Genomic DNA, 26,614 nt, shown 5'->3' with positions numbered 1-26,614 from the left:
CTGTTCTACAGTGATATGTCCCTGGAGATTTTAATCACTGCCCCTCTTGCCCAGACATACAGTCTTTCCACTAACCTCTTGCCATAGATATGAATTAGGAGTAGGCTACTTCAGAATCCATCGACTTTGGAGTGGCATGGTGGCACAGTGGTTAGCACGGCTGCCTCAAAATGCTAGGGACTTAGGTTTGATTCCCGGCTTGGGTTACTGTCTGTGTGGAGTCTGCACGTTCTCCCTGTGTTTGTGTGGGTTTCCTCCGGGTGCTCTGGTTTCCTCCCACCATCTGAAAATGTGTGGGTTAGGTGGATTGGCCATGCTAAATTGCCCCTTAGTGTTAGGGGGACTAGCTGGGGCAAATGCATGGGGTTATGGGGATAGGGCTTGGGTGAGATTGTGGTCAGAGCAGACTTGATGGGCTGAATGGCCTCCATCTGCATTATAGAGAATCTAACCACTTGATATGGAAGCAAGTCATAGGCCAGAACGCTACCACCTCACCCAGCACAGTATCAACACAGGTGAGGGTCCAACAACGGAAATCTCCATTGAGCTCAGGCGGGAATTTCCAATCCTGCCCAAGTGAGGCCATAAAATCCTGCCCATAGAATCCTTACGGTGCAGGAGGAGACCATTCAGCCCATCAAGTCTGCACTGATGCTCCAACAGAGTATCTTACAAAGGCCATTTTCCCTCTGCCCTATCCTCGTAACCCAATTTACCCAGGGCTAATCTATTTTGGGACACTAAAAGAAATTTAGCATAGCCAATCCACCTAACCCACATTTTTGTGGACTGTGGGAGGAAACTCCACACAGTCACCCAAAGTTGAAATCGAATATGGCTCCCTGGTGCTGTGGGGCAGCAACACAAACCACTGTGCCACTGTGCTGTCCTAGTCATCCTCTATCCCGAGATACTGCCTAAGAAATTCTCTTTTGCAGCTTCCTTTCTGGTCATTCCAGTGCAGCATCACCCTTCAGTATCCACACCTGGTTGTTGTTGATTTTAGTCAAGCAGGAATTTGGCCACCACAATTCAATGACCATCTGCCAGAAAATGGACATGCACGGGCATGATCATAATTCCTAACACCCTTGTCTAACATTTGATTTGATTTGATATGTTATGGTTACGTGCATTAATATACAATGCAAAGTGTTATTGCATGCTATACAGTCAAAGCTTACTTCACATAGAGAAGAAGAGGGTGCAGAATGTCGTGTTACAGTCATAGCTAGGGTGTAGAGAAAGATCAACTTAATGCAAGGTAAGTCCATTCAAAAGTCTGATGATAGCAAGAAAGAAGCTGTTCTTGAGTCGGTTGGTACGTGACCTCTGACTTTTGTATCTTTTTCCGGATGGAAGAACGTGGAAGAGAGTATGTCCAGGGTCCATTGATTAGGCTGGCTGCTTTTCCGAGAAAGCAGAAAGTGTAGATGGAATCAGTAGATGGGAGGCTGGTTTGTGTGATGGACCAGGCTTTGTTCATGACTCTTTGTAGTTTCTTGCAGTCTTGGACTGAGCAGGAGCCATACCAAGCTGTGATACAACCAAAAAGAATGCTTTCTAAGCTGCATCAGTAAAAGTATCTGAGAGACGTAGCGAGTTGTAACAGTCTATCAATCTTAGATTTGTCATTTTTAGTTAGTTCCCATGCTCAATAGCCTTTTGGGGGAGAAAGTTCCATACTTCCACTACCTTTGTGTGAAGAAATGCTTCCTGATATCACCCTTAGGAGCAACATTCCGAAAGCCTGTGCTACCACTTTAACCTGGAGTTGTGAGACTTCTTACTGTGATCACCCTTAAGTGGCATAGGTCTAACTGTTTCATTGTTCTTTCATGGGATCCAGTGGTCGATGACGAGACCAACACTTGTTGCCCATTCTTAATTGCCTCTTGAGCTGAGTGTCTCTTTTGGCCATTTCAGAGGGCAGCTAAGAGTCACTCACATTGCTGTGGATCTGGAGTCACATGTATACCAGACGGCAGATTTTGAATCACATAGGTTTTTACAATAATTGATGATAGTTTCATGGTCACCATTACTGAGACTGACTTTATATTCCAGATTTATTAATTGAATTTATATTCCACCAACTGCTATGTTGGGATTTGAACCTGTGTCCCCAGAACATAAGCCAAAGTCACCGGATTACTAATCCAGTGACATTACCACCATCTCCCCGCTTGTTCTGGGATCTCCCATTAGTAGAAATAGTGGATGGGATTTTACAGCTCACTCGAGTGAGACCATAAATTCTCACCTGAAGTCAAGGGGTCTCCACCCCTTGCCCTGTCCAATTCCATGGTGGGCAAGGCAGCAGGGATCTGCCGAGTATCTCTTTACCTACCTTATTAAGTCCTTTAATTATCTCCAGCACCTCAATTAGATCATTTATTAAACTTCTAAAATTAGGGGTGAAACCAAGCTCGAGATGGAGTGCAGTGCCTTTTTTTGACAGCTTGGGATCTTGTATGTCTCTTGTAGGGATCATGAATTGGATTCAGTTTGAATTTGGTCTTTGGAGTAAGCAAGGAGATGGATTCAGCTCTGCCCTGTCCACTCAGCTTTGGCTTTGAATGGAGTAAAAATTAAAATCAATGGAATACTTGATATGCAACCTGTCCTCATAATTTGGCCTTTTATCCATGATAACAGAAAATCCTTTCCATAAAGAAAATGATCAACTTATGCTAACAGCACAGGCAAAATTCTGGGGGTCATTTACAATGGAGTAGGATGAGCCAAGATGGACAGAATAGCCTTCCTAGGCTGTACTTAGCTTGTGACATTTTTATTGACCCTGGAAATCTGAGCAATCAAGCATTATTATGATGTGAAGATGCCAACTTGGACTGGAGTGGTGGATGAATGGACACCGCACAATAATTGCCAGGCAGGAGTGTTCCCATCCTTTTGGGGAACACTTCAGCAGTCAAGGCCATTCAACCTCCGATCTTCGGGCAAGTTTGGCACGCATGAGGATGGCCTCAACCGGGATTTTGGGTTCACGTCGCGCTACGTGTAACCCCCACCATTTGACCTGGGCTTGCAAAATCCTACTAACTGCCCTGGCTTGAGACAATACACATCTCTTTAACCTGTGCTTAACTCTCTCCTCATTCACATTGTCTGTACCTGTAAAAACTTGATTACCTGTAAAGACACGCATGCCAACCATTATTTTGCAACTTGTATCTCTGTCTATATATGCCATGTTTGTGAACCCACCTCTCCGTTCACCTGAACTCTCCGAAAGCTTGTGTTCCAGATAAACCTGTTGGACTTTAACCTGGTGTTGTAAGCATTATTGAAGAACAGCCTATCAACGGTGTAAACAATCTGTTAAACAAATTGACATTCCTTGATAACTGTGAACCAGGAGCATTGGTGGCATAATGGTGTTGTGACTGGACTGATAATCCAGAGGCCCAGGCTCTGGGGGCAATAGTTCAAATCTCAACACGGTACTGTGAACCTTTTGATTGTGAGGAACATTGATATCTTTCAGATACTAAAAGCTGCTTTGCTGAATAAGTGTCTTTCTGTTAATTAATTTATGACTTATTGAATTACTGATGTAGTTAACTTTTAAATGTCCTACTTTATTTGTGAATGGCTCCCATATTTCACTTAATGGAGAACAACTGTACAGCTGGCAGAGCATTTTAAGTCATTAAATATAGGAACAAGAGTGTAGGAACAACGGTAAGTCATTCAGCCATTCGAGCGTGTTCTATCATTCAGTTAGACCATGACTGGCCTATTCCACAACTCCAAATGCCTGCCTTTTCTCCACATCCCTTGAAACCCAGATCAAAAAATGAGCAAACTCCATCTCGGGAATGGAAATTAAGGCCGATACTCCAGTGCAGATACTCAGGGAGTGCTGCACTGTCAGAGGTACCATCTTTCAGCTGAGATACAAAACCAAGACCCTATCAAGTGGTGTAAGAGATTTCAGAGAAGAACAGAGAATTTGTCCTGGGGCGGCACGGTGGCACAGTGGCTAGTGCTCACAGCGCCAGGAGTCTGGTTCAATTCTGGCTTCAGTCACTGTGTGAAGTTTGCACTTTCTCCTGTGTCTGCGTGGGTTTCCTCTGGGAGTGCTCTGGTTTCCTCCCACACCTTATATATGTGCTGGTTAGGTTGATTGGCCATGCTAAAATTGACCCTAGTTTCGCAGGCAAAATATGTGGGGTTATGAGGATAGAGCCTGAGTGGGATTGTGGTTGGTGCAGACCCGATGGGCTGAATGGCTTTTTCTGTACTGTAGGGATTTTATGATAATATTTATCCCTCAAATCTACATCAGAAATATAGATTATCTGGTCATCACTGCTTTTTTGTTTATGGGAGCTTGCTGTGCACAAATTGGCAGCTGCTTTTCTGATATTGCCACATTTTAAAAAGTACTCATTGGCTGCAAAGCACATGGGGGCATTTCAAGTCGATGGAAACCACTAAATAATAATCTTGCTGTACTTATCCCACTATCTAAAGTTTAAAGTTTATTTATTTGTGTCACAAATAGGCTTACATTAACACTGCAATGAAGTTACTGTGAAAACTTCACAGTAAAAGCTACACCAGACCAGTTAAAATATAATTGTGAACCTTGTCAGTACATTCCATTTTTAGAATAAGCAATTAAAGATAAGCTGTGAATTGAACTTTTCTTCTCTCATTCCTCCATTTAACTCGTGCAGCAGTCACTGGACTAAGCAGAGACTGTTTCAAGATTATAAATGTGGTTCTTTGACAAGGATCCCACGCCTGTGCCTCAAGACTAGTTGATAATCTAATCGACTAGCTACACTCGTGCTGTGTATCATCTGCCATTGAACAGCTACATGTTACGAGTTCTTACCCAGAGGCAGAAAAGTTGCTTTTATTGTAAGCAGACAGCTAACTTGATTGGGAGGTGCCCATTCTTGTTTACGAACATACAGATTAGGAGCAGGAGTGGACCACTCGAGCCTGCCCCACCATTCAATAAGGTCATAGCTGATCTGCTTGTAAGCTCAACCTCACATTCCTGCCTACCCCCGACAACTAGTGACTCCTAGTTCTAGATTCTCCAACAAGAGGAAACACCCTTTCTACATCCACCCTATCAGTACCCTCAGGATGATGATATGCAGCAAGTGGTGTCTCTAAGTTAGAGCTATTCTTTGTCCCCCACCCACAGCCGCCACTTTCACTGTGACACCCAGGGTAGAGGAAGCACTCCGAACACTCTGGTCGGGATTCTCCCTGCCCACTGCACTGCTTGAGCAATGTGCCGGGAGATGACAGTGCCTTTCACAAGGTCTTCAGGTGCTTTTTTTACTATATTCAGCTCTACGCGGGAAATTGGCATGGAGCTGATTGTCATGGAAATTGACATTTCCATCTGATTAGTGGGCCCGGGATGGTAGCCCAACCAGCTCAACCTTTCCTCGTAAGGCAACCACTTCATTTCTGACTGTTCCATTCACTGGAGATGTTACGCAAAACAGTCAAGCAGGCTAATGCTCAACTGAATTGCTGTACAATGAGTTATTGTCAGTTTAGTAATCTCAAGGTCATTCCTGCTAATGAATTCCATTATTTTTACATGGTTACTGCCCTGTCATTCTTTTTGTCAAGTTCGCTCAACTCATTTGCAGCATGAAGGGATGAACAGGTTGGGCCTATACCTATTGGACTTCAGAAAGATGGGAGGTCATCTTATTGAAAAATATAAGATCTTGAGGGGACTTTATAGGGTGGATAAGGGAAGGAACTTTTCTCTTGTGGAGACTAGAAGTTGGGTACAGTTTAAGAATAAGACATTTCCCTTTTAAGACAGAGATGAGGATTTTTTTTATATGTCACTGGGTTGTTAGAGTGTGGAGCCCCCTTCCCCAGAGGGTGACGGAGTCTGGGTCTTTATTTATTCAAGGCTGCGTTAGATGGATTTTTGTGGGACAAGGGAGTAAAGAGTTATGGGGGGCAAATAGGAAAGTGGAGTTGAAAGCACATTCAGATCAGCCATGATCTTATTGAATGGCAGAGTGGGCATGAGGATCAAGTGGACTTCTCCTACTTCCAAATCCCATTGCTTTTGAAAACAGACAGTAAGTTATCCTGTTATTAATTCAATAGGAGTGAGCTTATTGAGGAATTCCATTTCAAAGTTGTAGATTTCATTTGGTTTATCGATATTCAGGAGGCTATATAATTTAGTAAATCAAAAGCCTTACCTTCATTCTCAATTTTGACTGCATTATCATACTTTATGTTAACATAGGAACAGGAGGAAGCCATTCTGCCCATCGAGCCAGTTCTGGCATTCTTTGTGTAAGAAATGTTTCCTGATTTTGCTTATGTACAGCCTAGCTTTATGCTTAAGAACATACCCCTTGTTCCGTAATCCCTCACCAGAGGAAATAATTTCTCTCTAACTGTCTTATCAAATCTTTGATTATTTGAAACACCTTGATTAGCTCGTCCCTCAAATCTCAACTCCAGAGGATGCAAATCTAGTTCATACAACTTGTCCTCATTGTCTCGGGGAGGTTTGACTTAGTCTGTAAGTGACTTGAGATAGATGGTATAGTTTTACTCAGAGCTATATATTGACACCATTTACATAGTGTTACAGTGAGTACATGGTTTCAGGAATATCTGATCTCCTCAAACTTCTTGGTCCTCTGATGTCACAGTAGCATCATTAATATCATCCACAGTCCCACAAACATAACCAATAACCCATTACTCTACCTTCCCTCATACCCCCTCCATGTATAATCTCAGAGCTGTTTCTTTTGTTGAACTCTTTACATTCCCACAGTCTTCTCCCCACAAACCAACCAATGACACCTATGACCCATGATTGAATAAAAAAAATACATGCATTCTAAACCTGGCTTTGTATTCCCCGTAAACCTTCTTCCTCATGGTACCGGATTCCACATACACATCACTCACTAGGTGAAAAAATGTTTCTCCTGAATTCCTTAGAAGTAACTATCTCATTTTTATGTCCTGTGGTTTTGCATTCGCCACAAGTTCTGTCATCTTCTCCACTTCCAGCCATCTCTTTTCTAGAAGATATATCCCCAACCTGTTCAATCTTTCCTGATATTCCTACTCAATTCTGGCATTATCCTTGTAAATCATAGAATCCCTACAGTGCAGAAAAAGGCCATTCAGCCCATTGAGCCTGCACTGACAACAATCCAATCCAGACCCTATTCCTATAACCCCACACATTCACCCTGCTAATCCCCTTGACACTAAGGGCAATTTAGCATGGCCAATCAATCTAATCCACACATCTTTGTACTGTGGGAGGAAACCGGAGCATCCAGAGGAAATCCACGCAGGCACGGGGAGAACGTGCAAACTCCACACAGACAGTGATTCGAGGCAGGAATTGAACCTGGGTCCCTGGCGCTGTGAGGCAGCAGTGTTAAGCACTGTACCATCGTGCTATCTATCTTTCCACCTTTTTCAGAGTTTATGCCATGGAGATCAGAACTGTGCACAGTGCATTTAATGTGTTCCAACAAGGCCACAAGCTTCTCACCTCTAGTCTCATACACTCATATTTAGTGATTTCTTTCTGTTGTGTTTTATGTTTGTGGCGTATCTTTGTTCCTTTTGATGTATTTCTGCAATTTCTTATAGTCATCCTGACTTGCTCTTCCCTTCCTGCAGCAGTGATTTGTTTGCCTGCCCATGGGTGTTCTGTCTCTAATTGTAGTATCACTGTCCTTCCGAGCTGGATTTCAAAATTTGCTCATCATGTGACATTCTGAGTCATTGGCTTGTACACAAGCTTGGAATGTGTAAACACTGATCATCCATTTCAAAACCTGAAAACTGAATGTCAGTGAGTTTGTTTTTGTGAGGTCACCTGACAAAGGAACAGCGTTCCGAAAGCTTGTGGTGTTTACTATCAAATAAACCTGTTGGACTTTAACCTGGTGTTGTGAGACTTCTTACTGAACTAATTTGAACACAGCAAGCTCCCAACAAAGAATAATGTGATAATTTAGTTTTAGTGCTGTTGGTTTAAAGTTTTTTAGTAAAGTTTATTTATTGGTGTCACAAATAAGGTTTACATTAACACTGTAATGAAGCTACTGTGACATTTCCTTAGTCACCATATTCTGGCACCTGTTCGGTCAATGTACCGAACCAGCATGTCCTTCAAATTTGAGTATCCGGAGGACACCCATGCAGACATGGGGAGGATGTGCAAACTCACGACCCAAGCTGGGAATTGAACCCAGCTCCTTGGCACTGTGAGGCAGCAGTGTTAACCACTGTGCCACCCCAGGTTAGGTGGATTGGCCATGTTAAATTGCTCCTTGGTGTCCAGGAATGTGTAGTTCGGTGGATTAGCCATGGTAAATGTATGGGGCAGAGGGAAGGGTCTGGTTGGAATGCTCTTTTGGAGGCTTGTTGCAGACTTGATGAACTGTATGTAGTGGTTCTACGGTTCCTCCAGTAGTGCTGGTGGGTCTTTTTTTTACATCCTCCTGAGGGAGGAAGACATCTCCCCCGAAAGCAGGCTCCCCTACTACTGCACTGGGTGCATCAGCCTAGATCTCGTTGTAATATCTCTGGAATGGGAGCTGAACGCACAACCTTCTGTTGCTATGCACTGAGTCATGGCTGACACTTCACAATCACCATCTCTCATAGATGAAAAGTGGCCACTTGGGTCAATACCCAGCAAACCAAACACCAGCATGAGCCAGTGTGGCGAGGGGTTAGAGGGAATAAAACAAATAAAATTGCTGTGGTTCAATGCTTGTTTAGCTCCAAAGTTGTTTTCCTCCTTGCCTCAGTGATCCTGAAAGTATTAGCATAATAAACATGTTCTTGGCCAGCTTCCATGGCATCACGCTGTTAAATTCAAGGAGCTGTAGGTCAGTAGGAACTGATCACAGCTCAGACTGAATCACAACAAACTTACTGACGAGTTGCAAATTGGTGCTGCACGTTATTAAAGCACGAGTTTACTGTCTTCTTGTAGGTCCAGAGGGAGAGGTTTTTAAAGTTCTCTTTTCAGAAGTCTTGATTTATGCAGTTGTTACATGTCAGCAATGAAATATCTTGCTTCTAGATCAGAAAAGATTTAGAATCCCAACAGGACAGAAGGAGGCCATTTGGCCCATCGAGCCTATACCAACAACATTCCCACAAAGGCCCTATTCCCACAATCCCACATATTTACCCTGCTAATTCTCTAATGCCAAGGATCAATTTGTCATGGCCAATCAACCTAACCTGCACGTCTTTGGACTTCTATAGTCATAGCTCCATTCAAGACCTCAGGATTGATAAAAATGTTATACAGCTCATGAAATATTTTCAAAATGTGTTTGTTTCTATAAAGTAGGAAATCCCTCAGCTCACTTCAGCAAAGCAAGCTCCCACAAACAGTAATGTGGACGAGATAGTTACTTTAGTATTATTGATAGAATCCCTTCATTTCAGAAGAGGGCATTTGGCCCATTGAATCCGCACTGACTCTCTCACAGAGAATTTTACCCAGGCCCTTTCCCCTGTCTTATCCCCATAACCCCACATATTTATCATGGCTAATCCATCTAACCTACACATCTTGGGAGACTAAGGGGCAATTTACCATGGCCAATCAACCTAACCTGCACATCTTTAGAATGCGGGAAGAAACTGGAGCATCCGAAGGAAACCCACGCAGACTCAGGGAGAATGTGCAAACTCCACATAGGCAGTGACCTGAGGTTGGAATTGAACCAAAGTTCCTGGAGCTGTGAGGCAACAGTGCTGCTAATAAATATTGGCTAAAAAAACTGGGTCTTCTTTGAAATGATGCAGAGAACATAAGAAATAGGAGCAGGAGTCGGCCATCTAGCCCTTCGAGCCTGCCCCGCCATCCATTAAGATCATTGCTGATCTGAAGTGGCTTGGTTCCACTTTCCCGCTTTCTCCCCATATCCCTTAATTCCCTTGTCTGTCAAAAACCTATCTACCCGTGTCTTAAATATATTTAGCGAGGCAGCCTCCACCATTTCAATGGGCAGAGAATTCCAGAGATTCACCACCCTTTGAGTGAAGAAGTTCCTCCTCAACTCCATTCTAAACTGCCCTCCCCTTTATCTTGAGGCTGTGCCCTCTAGTCCTGCTGTCCTTTCTGAGCGGGAAGAATCTCTCTACCTTTACCCTATCCATCCCTTTCATTATCTTATACGTCTCTATAAGATCCCCCCTCATCCTTCTACACTCCAACGAGTACTGACCCAGTCCATTTAGTCTCTCTTCATAGTCTAACCCCCTTATCTCCGGTATCAGCCGAGTGAATCTCCTCTGCACTCCCTCCAAGGCCAAAATATCCTTGCACAAGTGTGGCGACCAAAACTGCACACAGTACTCCAGCTGTGGCCTCACCAGTGCCCTGTACAGTTGCAGCAAGACCTCCCTGCTTCTATATTTTATCCCCCTCGCTATAAAGGCCAGCATCCCATTCGCCTTCTTGATCACCTGCTGCACCTGCAGACTGGGTTTTTGCGACTCACGCACAAGGATTCCCAGGTCCTTCTGCACCGTAGCATGCTGCAGCTTTTCGCCCTTTAAATAGTAATTCCTTCTACTATTATTTCTGCCAAAGTGGATAACCTCACATTTGCTAACATTGTACTCCATCTGCCAGGTCCTCGCCCACTCACTCAGTCTATCCAGATCCCTCTGCAGACTTTCCACACCCTTCCACACCCTCTGCACAATTTGCTTTTCCACTCATCTTTGTGTCATTAGCAAATTTCGTTACCCTACACTCAGCCCCCTCCTCCAGATCATCTATATAAATGGTAAATAGCTGAGGCTGCAGCACCGATCCCTGCGGCACTCCACTAGTCATCAACCACCAATCAGAATAGCACCCATCGCTACCAACTCTCTGCCTCCTATTAGACAACCAATCCTCTATCCACGCTAACACCTTACCCCCCAACTCCATGCCCCCTAACCTTCTGAAGCAACCTTTTGTGCGGCACCTTATCAAACACCTTTTGAAAATCGAGAAACACCACATCCCCTGGTTCCCCTCTGTCTACCGCACTAGTCACATCCTCATAGAAATCCAATAAATTCGTCAAACACGACTTCCCCTTAACGAATCCGTGCTGTGTCTGCTCTATCAAACCATTCTTTTCTAGGTGCCGCGCTATTTCTTCTTTGATGACGAATTCAAGCATTTTTCCAACTACACTGCACTGATGGAGCAAATAGGACCTCAGTTTGCTGCCACTTTAGTGAGGCACAAATTCGATCCACTAAGTAATAAATAGATCTGTCCTTCTGACATCCTTAGTCTAGCTCTAGTGTCAGACTAATATTTTTGACTCTAACTGCCCTTCCAATTGACCCAGCACTGCTTTCAGTGGCTCAAGAAGATCGACCTCCACCATTTTCTCAGAGCAACTCGTAATGGACAATAAATATCAGCCTTTTCAGCCATATCCAACTCCCAAGGATGAACTTTTCTGAAGTAACTCAAAAAAGACACTAGGACTAGGGGGCACAGCCTCAAGATAAAGGGGGGGGGCGTTTTAGAACGGAGTTGAGGAGGAACTTCTTCACTCAAAGGGTGGTGAATCTCTGGAATTCTCTACCTGTTGAAGTGGTGGAGGCTGCCTCGCTAAATATTTTCAAGAAGCGGGTTGATGGGTTTTTGATAAGAGAGGGGATTAAGGGTTATGGGGAGAGGGCCGGAAAGTGGAACTGAGCCACGACAGATCAGCCATGATCTTATTGAATGGCAGGGCAGGCTCGAAGGGCCAGATGGCCTACTCGTGCTCCTATTTCTTATGTTCTTAACTAATGGAAAATACTCCATTCCATGATCTGATGAATGCTAAAAGTAAATTAAGTAATTAGTTCAGATATTCCACTTCAAACCCAAATCCAATTTCAAAACAAATCAATCTTTATTGATCCCTATTAAATAAATTTTAGTTATAAATTTGTAGTTGGGTCAACAGCAAGACCGTGAGCATTGTACAGCACCATTCCATATTCAGTGTTAATCAGTTTCAATGCAATGTTCCATTTTTACAATGTTAGAGTTATTTAAAAGTGCATATTATTCAGCTTATGATCATTCAGCCTATCCAATACAGATTGTTTTTCCCTCTGGATATCAGCAGAGCACCCATCATAATGACACATGACCTGTGAGCTGGCTACATTCTTGAGGAGTTGTCAGAGCAGGGACAATTCCAGTGTTTTGGGGGTCAGGGAGTCAGGCATCAGCTACACTAAAAACAGGTTCTCAAAACCTTTCAGCTTTACCTGTTGCCATCCATCTATCCCTACACCGAATCACACTAATGTGCCAACTGACTCCACTGTTCTTGTACAAACTCATTCCAAACTCTCTGGCAGAAAGCAGCAACAATTCAAAATTTCCGTGTGTGTGGTGCCAGAGTACCGTAGGGGCATTTTTCCAGAGGAGGGGAAGAAAATAATGAGGTCACTTCATGCCACCTTGTACTGGCTGGTAAAAGGGCAGCTCTGGCAGATTCTGAAGGGGGGTCAGTGCTTAGCCTCTCAGTCAGGCTTTCAACAGATTAAAAAAGAAATCAAGCTTGTGTTTCACCTCACTCAGTCCAAATTATTTTCTTTTGGAAGAAGCATATGGGAGCTAATGAGCCTGCTCACACTCACGCTGGGGCACATATACAGCCATTGGACTGGGTCACCTTTCAGTCACTTCACCGACTGAGAGTCTCTTACTGAGCCTCCACTTCAACTGCTCTCAGAAAGGCCTCAAATTCCATATCCAAGTGTCCATTCTTCAAGAGTCAGCCTGGTGAGTGAGTGCTGGCATTCTTAAGTCAGCACAAATAATTTCCAATCTGACACTCACAGAGCTGCCACTTTCCAGCAATATTTATCTGACTGTTGATCAGTACAGACCTCTGGCTTCATTCTGTCCCTTCGCTGACTCAGCTGAGGGAATTAACCTTGGAACACCCTGCCTTGTGTAACCTAATGTGCTTACACAGCAGAGGCTGGGGAGTTGCACTAAACTGCTGCCAGCCATTCTGATCTCTTTACCTCGCCCACCCAACGCGGCATAGACCATTCACCAGGCTACGGATCAACTTTAAGTAGGGATGGTTTGACAAAGTCAACGTCATTCCATTGTCTTCATGCAGGCAAGGGAGGGGGTGGGGAATAAAGAAACATTGCAACCATTGTTCCATTTCCCTCCCTGTTCCCAGGACACTTAATGCTCTGTTGCAGTCGAGTCTGATGCAAGTGAGTTTCACTAATGGAATGTTCAAGACAAGGTGACAGGGATGCTGGGGTTTGGGTTCCATCTAAATAGGCAGGAGGTGAACACAACCACCAGGGGGTTTATAAAAAGCAAGTTTCCTTTCTAAAACCCAACAGTATAAAAATGGCAAGGTGGTGCCTAACTTATCTCAATTAGCATTAAACAATTCATACAGTTCTCTACATTGGCCCAGAGACACTTATTGCACATTTAATTTGCATTCAATACTTACAAACCAACCATTATCGTGTTGTGTTATTCAAACATTAGCATCAAACACTAGAATTCATTCATTTTAAAAATCAGAGCGAGAGGTGCGTTTGTGGAGCGTCTGTACGGAGAATTGTGCGAGTACGTTAATCTCTGCCGCAACTTCAGGACATCAGTGGGGAGGGTTATGTATTAACTGGCCCCCCAGCATCCACACAATGCACGTGTGAGCTGGGGGGTGGGGGGGGGATTGGGATTCCGACTCTCGGAAGGTGACGATGGAACCATTTCACAGGCACCAAATGTGAAGGATCCACGGCATCAAAACCTACGGGTCTGTACTGTTGCCACACCAAATATTTGTCTTCAAGGGACGTCACTGAGCTTCACAGCCACATACAAACCAAAGGTGAAATCCCATTTTCCCATTAACTTCCAGCTTCCACAAATTGGATGTTCTGATTTTGGATTTACCCACCCAAGGCATCAGCCTTGAGATAACTTCAAATATTCAGGCTCGTAGCGTCACAGTGAGGGTGTAGGGGGATGCTCTTCTGGGGATGGGACTGGCTGGGATAATGTGGCTGTTGGCTGGGAGATTTCAGCTTTAATGAGCTGCTGTTTTGTCTCAACTGGACTGCTTTTGACACCAGCTTACCCATCAGAGAGATGCTGTAGCCCTAGCACCAAACCGGCTCCCCCTCTGCGGGGTAGGATGCCCACGTGAAGCACATTCTGATTTAGTAGAAATTTCCATTCTACGTCAAACTGGAAGCCTTACGCAATTTGACCACTGGACTTCAGAATATTCCAAAGTTCATTCACTGCGCTGTGTGACTCGCACTCAAAGAAATAATTGCAGTTTGTCCTTTCTCTCTGAAAAGTTGTAACTTATTTTAATCCTTAGCAGTGCACACAGCTATCGTCCAGACACAAAGGTAACTTAGACAGACTGGACATTACAGAAATAAAAGTACCCTCTTATAATTCAGCTACTGTGATATTAAGATAAACTTTGACGCACTACTGAAAAGTATACGATCCAATTTCCAATGAAAGTGTCTCCTTTTCATCTGTGTCCTGTCTGCCTGCACACTCTGCCCTGCTCTTGCCCCCAGCTAACAAAGCTGCTGAATTCTAAACAATTTTCCCTCCACTCCCCATCACCAGGCAAAAGACTCACCTGGGTCTCCTCCCCACAACCAGCCTCTGCTTGCAGCTGTAAAGGGGGAAAGAGGATATGTGGATAAAGAGTGGGATGTGAGATTTCAGTGAGTGGGCTCTTCACTGAAGACCAAGCTGCAGGATGGTGTGAGGCAGAAGGACTGGGAGGAGGCTGCAGAGTTTGGCAAATTAGATTGGCACACTGCTACAAATGTTTAACTCCTCCCTGGCCTCGGGGGAGGGTGGGGGGTGTGCGTGAAGGGAAAGGGGGAAAGACAGGGTTCATCTTCAGCTGACTGGGTGCACAGGGACCTCGGAAAGCTTAACACGAGGCTGTGTGCAGTGTGCTCCGGGAGTAGAGGGGCAAAGGATCTGACTGACTACCACACAATGACAAACACACAGCCTCGTCCAAACACAGCAGTTACTTTGCAGCTCACACTAAACTCCGATCCCTAAAATACCAACACAGCACAACTGGGAAATGAAATGGGCTCCACAATTTAATGAAATGAATCAGTATGAATGTCCTTAGAGTGTGACTGGTAAGTCGGAGGCTGATCGAAGCGCTGGTATCTCTTGTCCGACATACAAGAGACTAACTGGGCAGACAGTTTCTGCACTAACTGATTTCCCTGGTTGGTCATTAAAGACACTGCCTCATCCTTGTGTTACTGGACACCTAAGAGGCCATTCTTCATTGCTGAGTACTGACAGGCTATTCAACCTCAAGGGGCATCACAGCCTCTCCTGCCCTCTGCTGTCGCCCATGTGACTGGACAGGATTAATGAAGAGGTGACTTCCCTTTCACACAACTCAAAAGATGCTGAAGCCAATTGCAAAAACTCTACTGCTGACTCAACTCAGACAAGGAGCTCCCTTCCTGGTGGACTAGGGTAAAGGGTGGTGTGCTCAGCCACTTTCCTTTCAGGAGTAACCAACAGGTGCTAAATGTGGCCAAGATTGTGAAGATCGCAATAGTTCACCAGACACGCGCAGCTCTGGGTTCTTGCACCTCATGCTAAGGGCGCTGACAGTCATCTTTCCCCAGTCTGTTATTTAACCAGACTTTATCACCCCTGACGCGCATGAGCAGGAGTTGCATGCAGCTCCTATCAAGAGGCTATGAGTGGAGTATTTTAAAAATCTTTGCCTCACTGCTCAGTTTCCACTGGCACGGGCCCAGAAACTCTGAAAAGTGCCAACTAATCAAGAAAAGGTCAGGTTTGGGTCCAGAGTTACAAACAGGTGGCCTTTGCAAAGAGTTCATGGGGTTACAAAACACTTGGCATTTGTAGATATGTGCGTACGTTTACCAGGAACTCTCTGGCACAGATTCAAACAGTGTAAGCTCCACTCTGCTATGAAGCAAATTCTTTAAACCAAATAAAATAAACCAAAATACCATTGTTCACTTTCAAAGGCTCCAGCCCCTTCTGAAGTCTTGACAAACAAAACCTTCACCCTCTGCCCTCCATTATCCAACAGTCCTTCATTTAATTGCCCGGCTTTTCATGACTTGAGGCCCAACTTGGTCATCATTTGTTCATAAACTGTCCAGGCCATGGCTGCCATTAGTGATCGACGCAATGATCGAGGAACAGCACCCCGGAAAAAGCCCACCATGCCATGGTTCTGAGGAGGGAAAGGGAGAGGAACAGTGTTATTGTTGCTAATAAGGCCAATCAAGACTCCATCGAGAAAGAGCTTAGTTTAATTCTTCCCTTTTGCCAAGCTCAAGGACTGTTTCACTGCTCTCATGATTGTTGTCCCACTTTGCACCCTCCATAAGCTCAGCAACTCTGTTCTTGCTAACCTCCTGTTCCACAAGGGCTTCCATTTTCAAATTCTCATCCCCCTTTTAAAATCCCTCCATTGCATTTCCCTTCTCATTATCACTCCAACCTCATCAATCCTCCAAACGTACAAGATCTTTGCATTCTTTTAACTGTCCTCTTGTCTGTCCATTCTCCCCCTCCTTCCCTCTATCCCACCAGTGGCGACCCTGTCTTCAGCTGCCTGGGTCCTAAGCTCTGGATTTCCTCCCTAAACTCTCCACCTCTCTCTTTCCCCTTGAAGACCCTACTTAAAACCACCCTCTTTCACCAAACTTTTGGCCACCTGCCCTAATATCTCGAGATGTGGCTCAATGTTGGTCTTCTGTTAGTTGGTATCAAACAACAATCGAAAGGCACTCAGTTAATTCTTAACACAAACTTTACTGGACACCACGCATCCAATGCAAGGTCTTTAATTACTTGTGCAGAAGGAGAACCCCCTCTAAACACGGGATGGCCGGAGCAGCTCTGAATTCACAGAGAAACAGCTCAGCAGTTATAGTCAATTACAGTAAATAAGGAATAAGAGATTTTTCACTTCTTTCATTGACATATATATTTGCCAATTAAATCCCAGCCATTCATCCTTTCTCATCCAATGAAAAATTGACTTCTGCTAATCCTTCATTTGTATAGCATATCCCTATATCTTGCCTTTGGTATTTGCTATGGAAAAAAAATCTGGTCTTGTTCACCCTCTGGTGAAGGCTGAAAAAGAAAAATGTTATGGGGGTCTGTGAAGAAATAGCAGAGACTGACTCCTTTTGAAGATCAGTAAGCTGATAAACATTTTCCACTATTGCACAGAGAAGGCATGGCATTTTAATTTGAACTCTTTAACTTCTGCACAATTTAATTTCCAAACTGTGAAACTTCAATCTGAACATTTTAACATCCACGACAGCACTTCTATGAAGCAGCGTGGGTCATTTTAAAGGCACCATAAAAGTACAGCTGTTGTTTGCAGATAACTGGCTCTCATTCCACTAGAAACGCCAGTGCTGATCACTGGAAGACACCAAATTGGTTTCTTCATCTCCTGATTTATCTCCATTATCCACCTCCCTCTTGCTCCCCGCACCCTTTTCCCCACCCATCTATCAGCAACTAAGATCTCATTTAATGCAGTGACTGCCCAAGCTACGTCAATGCTTCTTACACTTGTCTCCTCCAACCAGCTCTCATTGCACTTTCTCCTTCTCTTCCAGTTCAGATATCTCTCAGGATTAGGTGGACACAAAGAAAGAGATAATCAGAAATGGCAGAGGGCTGAGAGACTTTTAACAGCAGGGTGGAGAGCGGAAGCGAAGCAAAATACTTATTGGAGGTTGGGGAAAGAGATTAAGAAAAAGCCTCTGGCTGAAGATCACTAACAGGGTGCTGACCAGGGAGCATATGTGAGAATTTTGAATCAGATTTGTGAGGGATACAGGGCCAGCAGAGCTTGGCACGGATGGGAAGAATGGCCACATGAGACTTGGTGTGTAAAGGAATCCTCCTGGTGCTCCAGTTTCCTCCTACAGTCCAAAGATGTGCAGCTTAGATGGATTGGCCATGCTAAATTGCCTCTTAGTATCAGAGGGATTAGGAGGATAATATGTGGGGTTATGGCAATTGGGCCTGGGTGGGATTGTTGTCAGTGCAGACTCAAATGGCCTCCATCCGCACTGTTGATTCTATGAGTTGGAAGGATAGAGCTGGGAAGATTGGAAAAGTCAAACCTCAAGATGTTGGGAAGACCGGTAGAGCTTCTGTGGGATTGGGTCAGAGCAGGCTAGCAATGTCCTAAATGGGAAAAATATGTGGCATAGGAGCATAAACCAAAACAGAGTTGGCTATGGTGATTGGCAAAACAAAAGATTTAACGATAGACAGGCAATGGCTAATATTTTTAAAAATTACATTGTCTACAAGCAAATGTACATTCCTCTAAGTTACAAAAACCCAATCAGGAAGGTGAATTAACCATGGCTAACTAAAGGAGTTAACAACTGTATTAAAGGAAGTGAATTATAATGTTGCCACAGTGATCAGCCTGAGGATTGAGAACATTTTTAGAATTCAGCAAAGGAGAGCCAAGAAACTGATACAGAAAGGGAGAATATGAATACAAGTTAATGAGAAACTTAAAAGCTTCTTTAGGTATGTGAAAAGGAAAAGATCAGCTCCATCACAGGTAGAGACAGGAGAATTGATAATGGAGAATAGGGAAACAGCGGAGAAACTAAACAATTACTTTATGGCTGTCTTCACGGAGAAAGGCACACAAAATCTCCCAGAAATATAACAAACCAAGGGATTTGTGAAAATAAGGAACTGAAAGGAATTAGTATTAATAAAGAAATATGACTCAAAAGATTCATCGAAGGTTGACAAATTGTCTAAACCAGATGATTTACATTGCAGAGTGGCTGTTGAGATAATGGACGCATTGATGGTTATCATAGAAATCATAGAAACCCTCCAGTGCAGAAGGAGGGCATTCAGCCCATCAGGTCTGTGCCAAGAACAATCCCACCCAGGCCCTATCCCCATAATCCCACCTATTTACTCCGCTCATCCCTTTAATCTTTGCATCCCCGGCCACTAAGGGGCAATTTAGCATGGCAAATGCATCTAACCCACACATCTTTGGACTGGAGGATGAAACTGATGCACTCGGAGGAAACCCACACAGGCACGGGGAGAACGTGAAAACTCCACACAGATAGCTACTCAAGCCAGGAACTTATCCCAGGTCCCTAGAGCAGTGAGGCAGAAATGCCAACCACTGTGCCACCGTATCACCCATTCTTTCAAAATACTGTAGAATCTTGAAAGATTCCTGCAGATTGGAAAGTGGCGAATGTAACCTTATTATCTGAGGGAGAAAATGGAGAAATACAGACTTGTTCGTTCGACATTGGTAACAGAGAAAATATTTGAATTTATTCTAAAGAATGATATGATTTGGCAGTCAACATGGATTTATGGAAGTCCTTTAAGAGTTTTTTTTTGACAATGTTACCTGTAGTATAAATAAAGGTGTATTTGGAGTTTCAGCAGGAAATAACCAAAAGAAATTAAAGCATGTGCAGTTGGGATAATATACTGGTCTGGATAGAGAATTTGTTAACGGACAGTCAAAATAATTGCTTAATTCTCAGATGGCAGCCTGTTATAAGTGAGGCACCGTAAGGATCTGTATTAGGGCCACAGCCACAGGAGAGGTGATGGCCTAGTGGTATTATTGCTAGACTATTAATCCAGAAACTCAGCTAATGTTCTGGGGACCTGGTTTCGAATTCCACCGTGGCAGATGGTGGAATTTTAATTCAATAAAAAAAAATCTGGAATTAAGAATCTACTGTTGACCATGAAACCATTGTTAATTGTCAGAAAAACCCATCTGGTTCACTAATGTCCTTTAGGGAAATCTGGCATCCTTACCTGGTCTGGCCTACGTGCAACTCCAGAGCTACAGCAATGTGGTTGACTTTCAACTAACCTCGGGCAACTAGGGAGAGGCAATAATGCTGGCCAGCCAGCAACGCCCATGTCCCACATATGAATTTAAAACAAAGCTGTTCACAATTTACGATTTGAATGCAGGGACCAAATGTAATATCTCCAAGTTTGCCGATGACACAAAACTAAATGGGTCTGTAAGGTGAGAGGAGGGATTAAGAAGGCTTCAAGGGGATTTGGATACGTTAAATGAATGGGCAAGAACACAGCAGATGGAACATACTGTGAATAAGTCTAAACTTTTACATTTTGGCAGAAAAAAGGCAGAGTATTTCTTAAATAGGGAGAGGTTGGAAAATGTTGAAGCCGAAAGGGACCTGAGTGCCTTTGTTCATGAGTCACTGAAGATTAGCATTTGGTGCAGCACGCAATTAGGAAGGCAAATGATATGTTGGCCTTCATTGCAAGAGGAGTAGTGTAGTCAGTTTTAGTCTCTTTATAGAAGCCTACAGTGCAGAAGGAGGCCATCTGGCCCATCGAGTCTGCACCAACCACAATTCCATCCAGACCCTATCCCCATAGCCTCATGTATTTACCCCAGCTAGCCCCCTGACACTATAGGGTTATTTAGTGTGGCCAACCCACCGAACCATCTTTGGACTCTGGGAGGAAACCAGAGCATCTGGAAGAAACCCACGCAGACATGGGGAGAATGTGCAGACTCCACACAGACAGTGACCCAAGTCTGGAATTGAACCCAGGTCCCTGGCACTGTGAGGCAGCAGTGCTAACCACTTATCTAAGGAAGGATATACTTGCCATCAAGAGGTTCACCAAACTAACCCCTGGAATGGTAGGATTGTCTTATGAGCATGGATTGAGAAAACTAGGACTGTTCTGAATAACAGACGTGATCTTATTGAAATTTACAGCATTGTTACAGGGCGTGACAGGGTAGAGGTGGACAGCGTGTTTTCCCTGGCTGAGTCCAGAACCTGGGGACAGTCTCAGATTAAGGGGCAGGAAATGAGGAGGAATTTCTTCACTCACAGTGTAGGGAATCTTTGGAATTCTCTGCCTGGGAAGGCTGGGGAAGCTTGATCATGGAGCATGTTCAAGACAGAAATCAATAGTTATTCTGGATACCAGTGACTACAAAGGATATGGAGAAAGTGGGGAAAATGGTGTGAAGGTAGATGTTTCAATGGTGGAGCAGGCTCGATGGCCTAAATGGCCTACTCCTACGTTCTTATGGATCAGCGCTCAGAGGTTGGATAGCTTCAGATTTCACTGAGGTGGTGGCTGAACAAGGTGAGATCAGAAGCATTTAGATTTTGACAGGAACCAAAAAGGGCAGGTCCACTTTTATTAGTAAAGAAAATTTTAATAGGTCCACGATTTCATTTGTTAAATCAGATGAGATTGAAATGGAATGGGCCTGTATTCTCTGAGGGGCAACGCTCCTGAAACATATGAGTTATGAATCTTTGATATTGAGTATATTCAAATTTCAGATTGTCAAGATTTTTGGACACTTAAAGGAATCATGGGATTTTGGGTTAAGATGGGAAAACGCAGGTGATATGGATCATCAGCCATTGAATGGCAGAATAGATTTGAGGGGCTGAATGGCCTCCTACTGTTTCTATTTTACTGCTCTTGTTAGGCACACAACTGGAAAGCAGACTTCAGCCATGATGCTTGGAACACAGGGCAGCAGAATACCTAGGGAAGCCAGCCCCAGGCTTCTAGATGTTGTTGCTGAGTGATAACACGTAAATGAGGAAAAACAGAGGGGGCAAGGTAGAGGTAAATACGGGCGATTACTGAAGACAGATAGGAACAGGGCCACAGGGGTATAGAAGGGAGTTAACAGAGAAATTGGTTGAGTTCGAGGTTAAAGACAAGTGCTAAAGGTGATGAGGGCTAGGTAGTGACAGGAGCATCTCTAGAGGAATGTGTTGAGAGGCTTCACCCAAGGCTTATACAGGACCATGTTCACAGTGGAAGGCAGAATGCAGAGAGCAGAAAGGAGGATGTTTGAAGAGGAAGGGCTGGTTGAAGATAAGGCAGCAGTTGGAGATGAAAGTTGCAAAATGGCCGCACCTCAAAGATGAAGATGATGGTGTGTCTGACACGTCGGTACTTCTGGGGAGAAAGCTGCATATGTGTTTTTATGACATCAGCTGGCTGTGTCGCCAAAGACGCCAAAATGCCAGCAAAGATGCCACAGCTGAAGTTGATTAGAGGAACAATCGGTGCATCAAACCGCTCTGAAAGACAAAAGATAAAAATCAGCTCCGGCCATATAAAGCAGCCCAGTCATCCCTTTTGTGATTGCAACCACCCTGTCAACGTGCTTGCTTGTCTCTCTGGAGCAACACAGTGGTTAGCACTGCTGCCTCACTGCACCAGGGACCCAGGTTCAATTCCCAGCTTGGGTCACTGTCTGTGCAGAGTCTGCGCGTTCTCCCTCTGTCTGCATGGATTTCATCCAGGTTCTCTGGTTTCCTCTCACAATCAGAAAGATGCGCTGGTTAGGTGCTAAATTCTTCCTCAGTGTACCTCTCTTGTGATGATGCAGACTCAATGGACCGAGCGACCTCTTTTGCATTGCAGTATTCTGTGTTCTATACCTGAACAGGTGCCGGAGTGTGGCGCTAGGGGATTTTCACAGTAACCTCATTGCAGTGTTAATGTAAGCCTACACTAATAAATAATCTCTATGAATCATTTTGTGCAACAATTTACTATTGACAAATGTGACTGGTGGTCATGGGTTTTGATTAACTTTTCCCACTAGATTCTGCTATGTCAACATTTCCCATTGCATTTCTGTCAATTGTCACAATTTAGTTGCAATCACAACCACTGGATGCCACAATGCAGCACGTCACAGACTATTGGACACAGACTATTTGAAAGAACTGTCAGGATGAGACCCACCCCTTCCTTTGTTCCACAGCCTTGCAATTGTTCTATTTGTAACGTATTTTCAGCAATTCCTTTCTCAAAGTTAACACTGAATCCACCACTGATTCTACTGTCTTTTCAAATAGTGAATTCTAAGTATCAGCTTGAAACATATCACCATCTTGCATATGGAAAAAAATGATACTTATCATCTGACAGGGTTTGTAACAGGTAAACTTTAGCCTGAACAGTCAGCTAGATCAGACCAGTTGTCAGAGGGGAGATATTAGTAGTGTGAATTCTTCCCATTGTGTGATTTTTAAAATTCATTCATGAGATGTGGATGTCACTGGCAAACTAACATTTAATTGCCCATCCCTAAGTGCCCTCGTGAAGGCGGTGCTGAGGCAGCTTCTTGAGTTACTGCTCTGGAGTTCAGCCCAGCTGCCTAAGCACCACCTCTTACACCCTGCCTGTGGACTGTAATAGACAGTAATCTGTGCTACCAGACTGTCCATGTTGGGTCTCCAGATAGGGGCAAGAGAGTAAACCTGGTCAAACCCAGTAACAGTTGTGTGCCCCTCCACCCCCCTGCAGATTCTCTCAGAGATGGAAGGAGAAAATTGGAAATCAATTTCTTTGGGAATGCACACATAAAATGAACACTAAGGTTAGTCTTCAGGTTTTGAGTGCAGCCAAGGATTGCTGACCGAGGTTAAGGTCAGAAATTCTGTTATATATATTTCTATGGTAAATGGTAATTTGGTGATAGTTTGAGGATTATAACAGAAACTGCCCAGGTCAAAGCAGTCAGAGTGCAGTTATACCCGTTGACCTATATTGGTTCTGGAGCACCTCTCTAGTGGGATGGTGTAATCACAGCATAGCAAGTTTACATAGGGAATTAATAATGAGATTAAGGGGATATTTTGGGTACAGTGGAGAGAAGTAGATCCTTGTCTTTGCCACAGAACTAGATTATCACATGCCATAAACAGCGATTAGAAATGGGCAATAAATGTTGGCCTAGCCAGTGGTGCCCACATCCCATGAAAGAATTTTTGAAAAACATGGTAACTGTAAGGACTATCTGTACCAAAACCCACCAATAAAGTACTTTGAGGCAACAGCAAGCCCACACCCACCTTCAGGCATTGCTTTCTTGGTCTGTGTGTAAAACATCAGGTAAACCCCAGAGAAGGGGGCATCACGCAGGAGTGTAGCTGTTAGTCCACTGAACAGTGCCCGTGTGCCCTCCGTCTTGTAGATATTTCTTAACGCACCAAATACACTCTCGTACCGATACTTCCCACTCTGTGGACATAGACACACACGATTCATTCTCTCTTCTCATTTCTGATTTCCCATCTCCCCATCCACCCACCCACACACACATTTAGTTAAAGAACTGATGAATGTTCCTCTGCTGTATCCTTGCTCTTGGGACACTGACATCCTTCAGTCACTGCGAGGGGGCTGTGAGACATCAGTGCAGCAGCCAACTTCACTTCGCTTCAGCATGTAAGCTAGGCTGACCCACCAGTGCGGCATCATTTATAGAGCCATAGAAATGATACTGAAGAGGGCCATTCAGCCCATCTTGCCCATGCTGACCCAAAGACACCCGTGTGTCCTTTCTAATCCCATCTTCCCACACACGGTCCGTAGCTTTGTAGCTTGCAGCACTTAAGGTGCAGATCCAGGTACTTTTTAAAGGCGTTTAGGGTCTCTGCTTCCACCACCAACTCAGGCAGTGAATTCCAGACACCTACCACCCTCTGCATAGAAGGTTTTTTCCTCATGTCCCCTCTAATCCTTCTGTCACCCACTGTCATAGGCAGAATCCTTTGGCTGATATTAGACTGAGCTTCCTTGTCCACTCAGATAGACATTAAATATTCCACTATTCAGGGAGGAGAGGAGTGTCCTGGTGTCCCGGCCTTTATCTGTCAACCAACCAACATGTAATAAAAGATAGTCCGGTTATCACTGTACTGGTGTTAGCGGGATCTTGCTTTGCACTTCCTGGCTGCCATATTTGCCCACCTCCAAACTCACCAGCTGTGAATTCATTGTAACAACATGTAATAACAGATTATCCCGTTATCATCATATTGTGAGTAGTGGGATCTTGCTTTGCACTTCCATATTTCCCCACCTCTCAGCTCATCAGGCTGTGAATTCATTGGCTGCCAAATGCTTTGGGAGATCCAGAGGATATCAAAGACTTTATTACAGACCTAAAATCTTATTTTCCAACATCTCCAGGAATTTCACACACAGGTGTTCAAATACCCAGCAGAGATGGCAGCCATTATGTCAAGCAAGCGGTCAAGTTGGTTTGGGCCAAAGGAACACCAATGTCCAGGGACAAGCGAGGACACATCCTGCTCTCCCTCAAACAGTAACAATAATCTTCAACACTGGTTAAGGTAATCATTTGTGCAACAAGGGAACCTAGGCACAGCTGAAACTCTGAGTGTCCCAGTTGCAGCCCACTTGGCTTTGGAACATTGGGGGTTACTTGGGAAGGGAAGCAGTAACTGGGAGGAGGGTGGGGAGGTCTTCTGTGTGCCTTTTTCCGTCTCCCTGCTTCTGTTAGCAATGGGCCAGCCCCAGCAAACACATGCAAGCGGCAATCCTGCTTGCAGTCTCTAGACGGGGGCTCTCTTCGCAACCTGTTCTCATGTGCAACACAGCTCAGAGGGACGTGAGCAGGAAGAGGAACGTCTTAGGGAGGTGTGTGTGAGGCAGATGACATAACCAAGGAGCTGTGTTTGCAGAGGTTTTAGAAAGAGTGGGCGGGAGGAGAGGTCAGGGATATAAACTATTTGGAAGAGGGATCCAAGCAGGCTGTAGAGGCTAAAAGCAGAATTAAACAAGCCAGGGATTGGTTAATAGAAGGAATGAATTCCAGCCCCATCTCGGAAGGTAGAGTGAGCCGTCCCAATTCCTACAATGGGCTGCGGAGCCTAATCAGAGCTGGTTTGGTGGCTTTACAGGCAAGGCCCACAGGAACTGGAGGCCACGTATTTTCATTTCACATTGCAGACAGGAGGAGTTTGTTCCCTCCCTTCAGCCTAGACTTCCAAAACCATCTTTAAAAAGTCCCGTTCCTGTCTTTTAAGCATTCTGCTTTCTGTTTAACGCCATGTCGATGTGTGGGCTGCATGAGTAGGATAAATATTCCGGTTAAATACCCGCTGCTCCATCCTGCCAGTGCCTGCCACACATCCACCAAACAGCTTTGAAAATCCCTGCAGTCAGGACGTGGCGTCAAAACTCACCTCGTATCGAGTCTTCACCACGGTCACGGGTAACATGCAGATGCCCGCCACTGTGCGAGCGCTTGCACCCAGACCCACCGACTCCAGCGCCGTTGGGTTTCTCTCGCTGGAGAGGAAAAACAGTTTTTAAGACATCATCACTGGGCGGAGGGTCAGGCCGGGTGGCAGGGAGCTCGGACACGGCACCTCAGGAACTGTGAGGAAAGCAATGGCTTCCACCCTGATATCATCCAGAACACCTTTCTCCCTCCGCTGCCCCCAACCCCAACACAATCCACTGGCCTCCCTTCCACTGTCATTTATCCTGGATGGACTGTACAGCCTTACTGCTGCTGTACTGGGGTCAAACACAGGTTTCAGCGTCGTATAACCCCCTGCTTCCCACCACATTTTTTGGGAGCGGACCACTTTACATTCACTCTCACAGTCACAGCAGCCGCACACCTCA

General features: G+C 44.5%; 1 protein-coding gene across 1 annotated transcript in view; it reads right to left on the bottom strand.

Annotated features, from left to right (window-relative positions):
* Positions 1-11,927: 11,927 nt before the first annotated feature.
* slc25a38b (solute carrier family 25 member 38b) overlaps positions 11,928-26,614 on the bottom strand; it is a 31,088-nt gene continuing 16,401 nt past the window's right edge. The window contains exons 6-9 of the mRNA XM_080217726.1: positions 26,167-26,272; positions 24,025-24,193; positions 22,073-22,239; positions 11,928-16,316 (exon numbers count right to left, since the gene is read on the bottom strand). Of these exons, the coding sequence (XP_080073852.1) occupies positions 16,194-16,316; positions 22,073-22,239; positions 24,025-24,193; positions 26,167-26,272 (565 nt within the window). The 3' untranslated portion in view covers positions 11,928-16,193. The remainder of the gene's footprint in view (positions 16,317-22,072; positions 22,240-24,024; positions 24,194-26,166; positions 26,273-26,614) is intronic.

This window comes from Carcharhinus amblyrhynchos, chromosome 35, assembly GCF_965287045.1.
Source record: "Carcharhinus amblyrhynchos chromosome 35, sCarAmb.v2.hapA, whole genome shotgun sequence".
Taxonomy (NCBI): domain Eukaryota; kingdom Metazoa; phylum Chordata; class Chondrichthyes; order Carcharhiniformes; family Carcharhinidae; genus Carcharhinus; species Carcharhinus amblyrhynchos.
The sequence above is the reverse complement of the archived record's forward strand: the minus strand, read 5'-3'. Positions and strand labels throughout refer to the sequence as shown.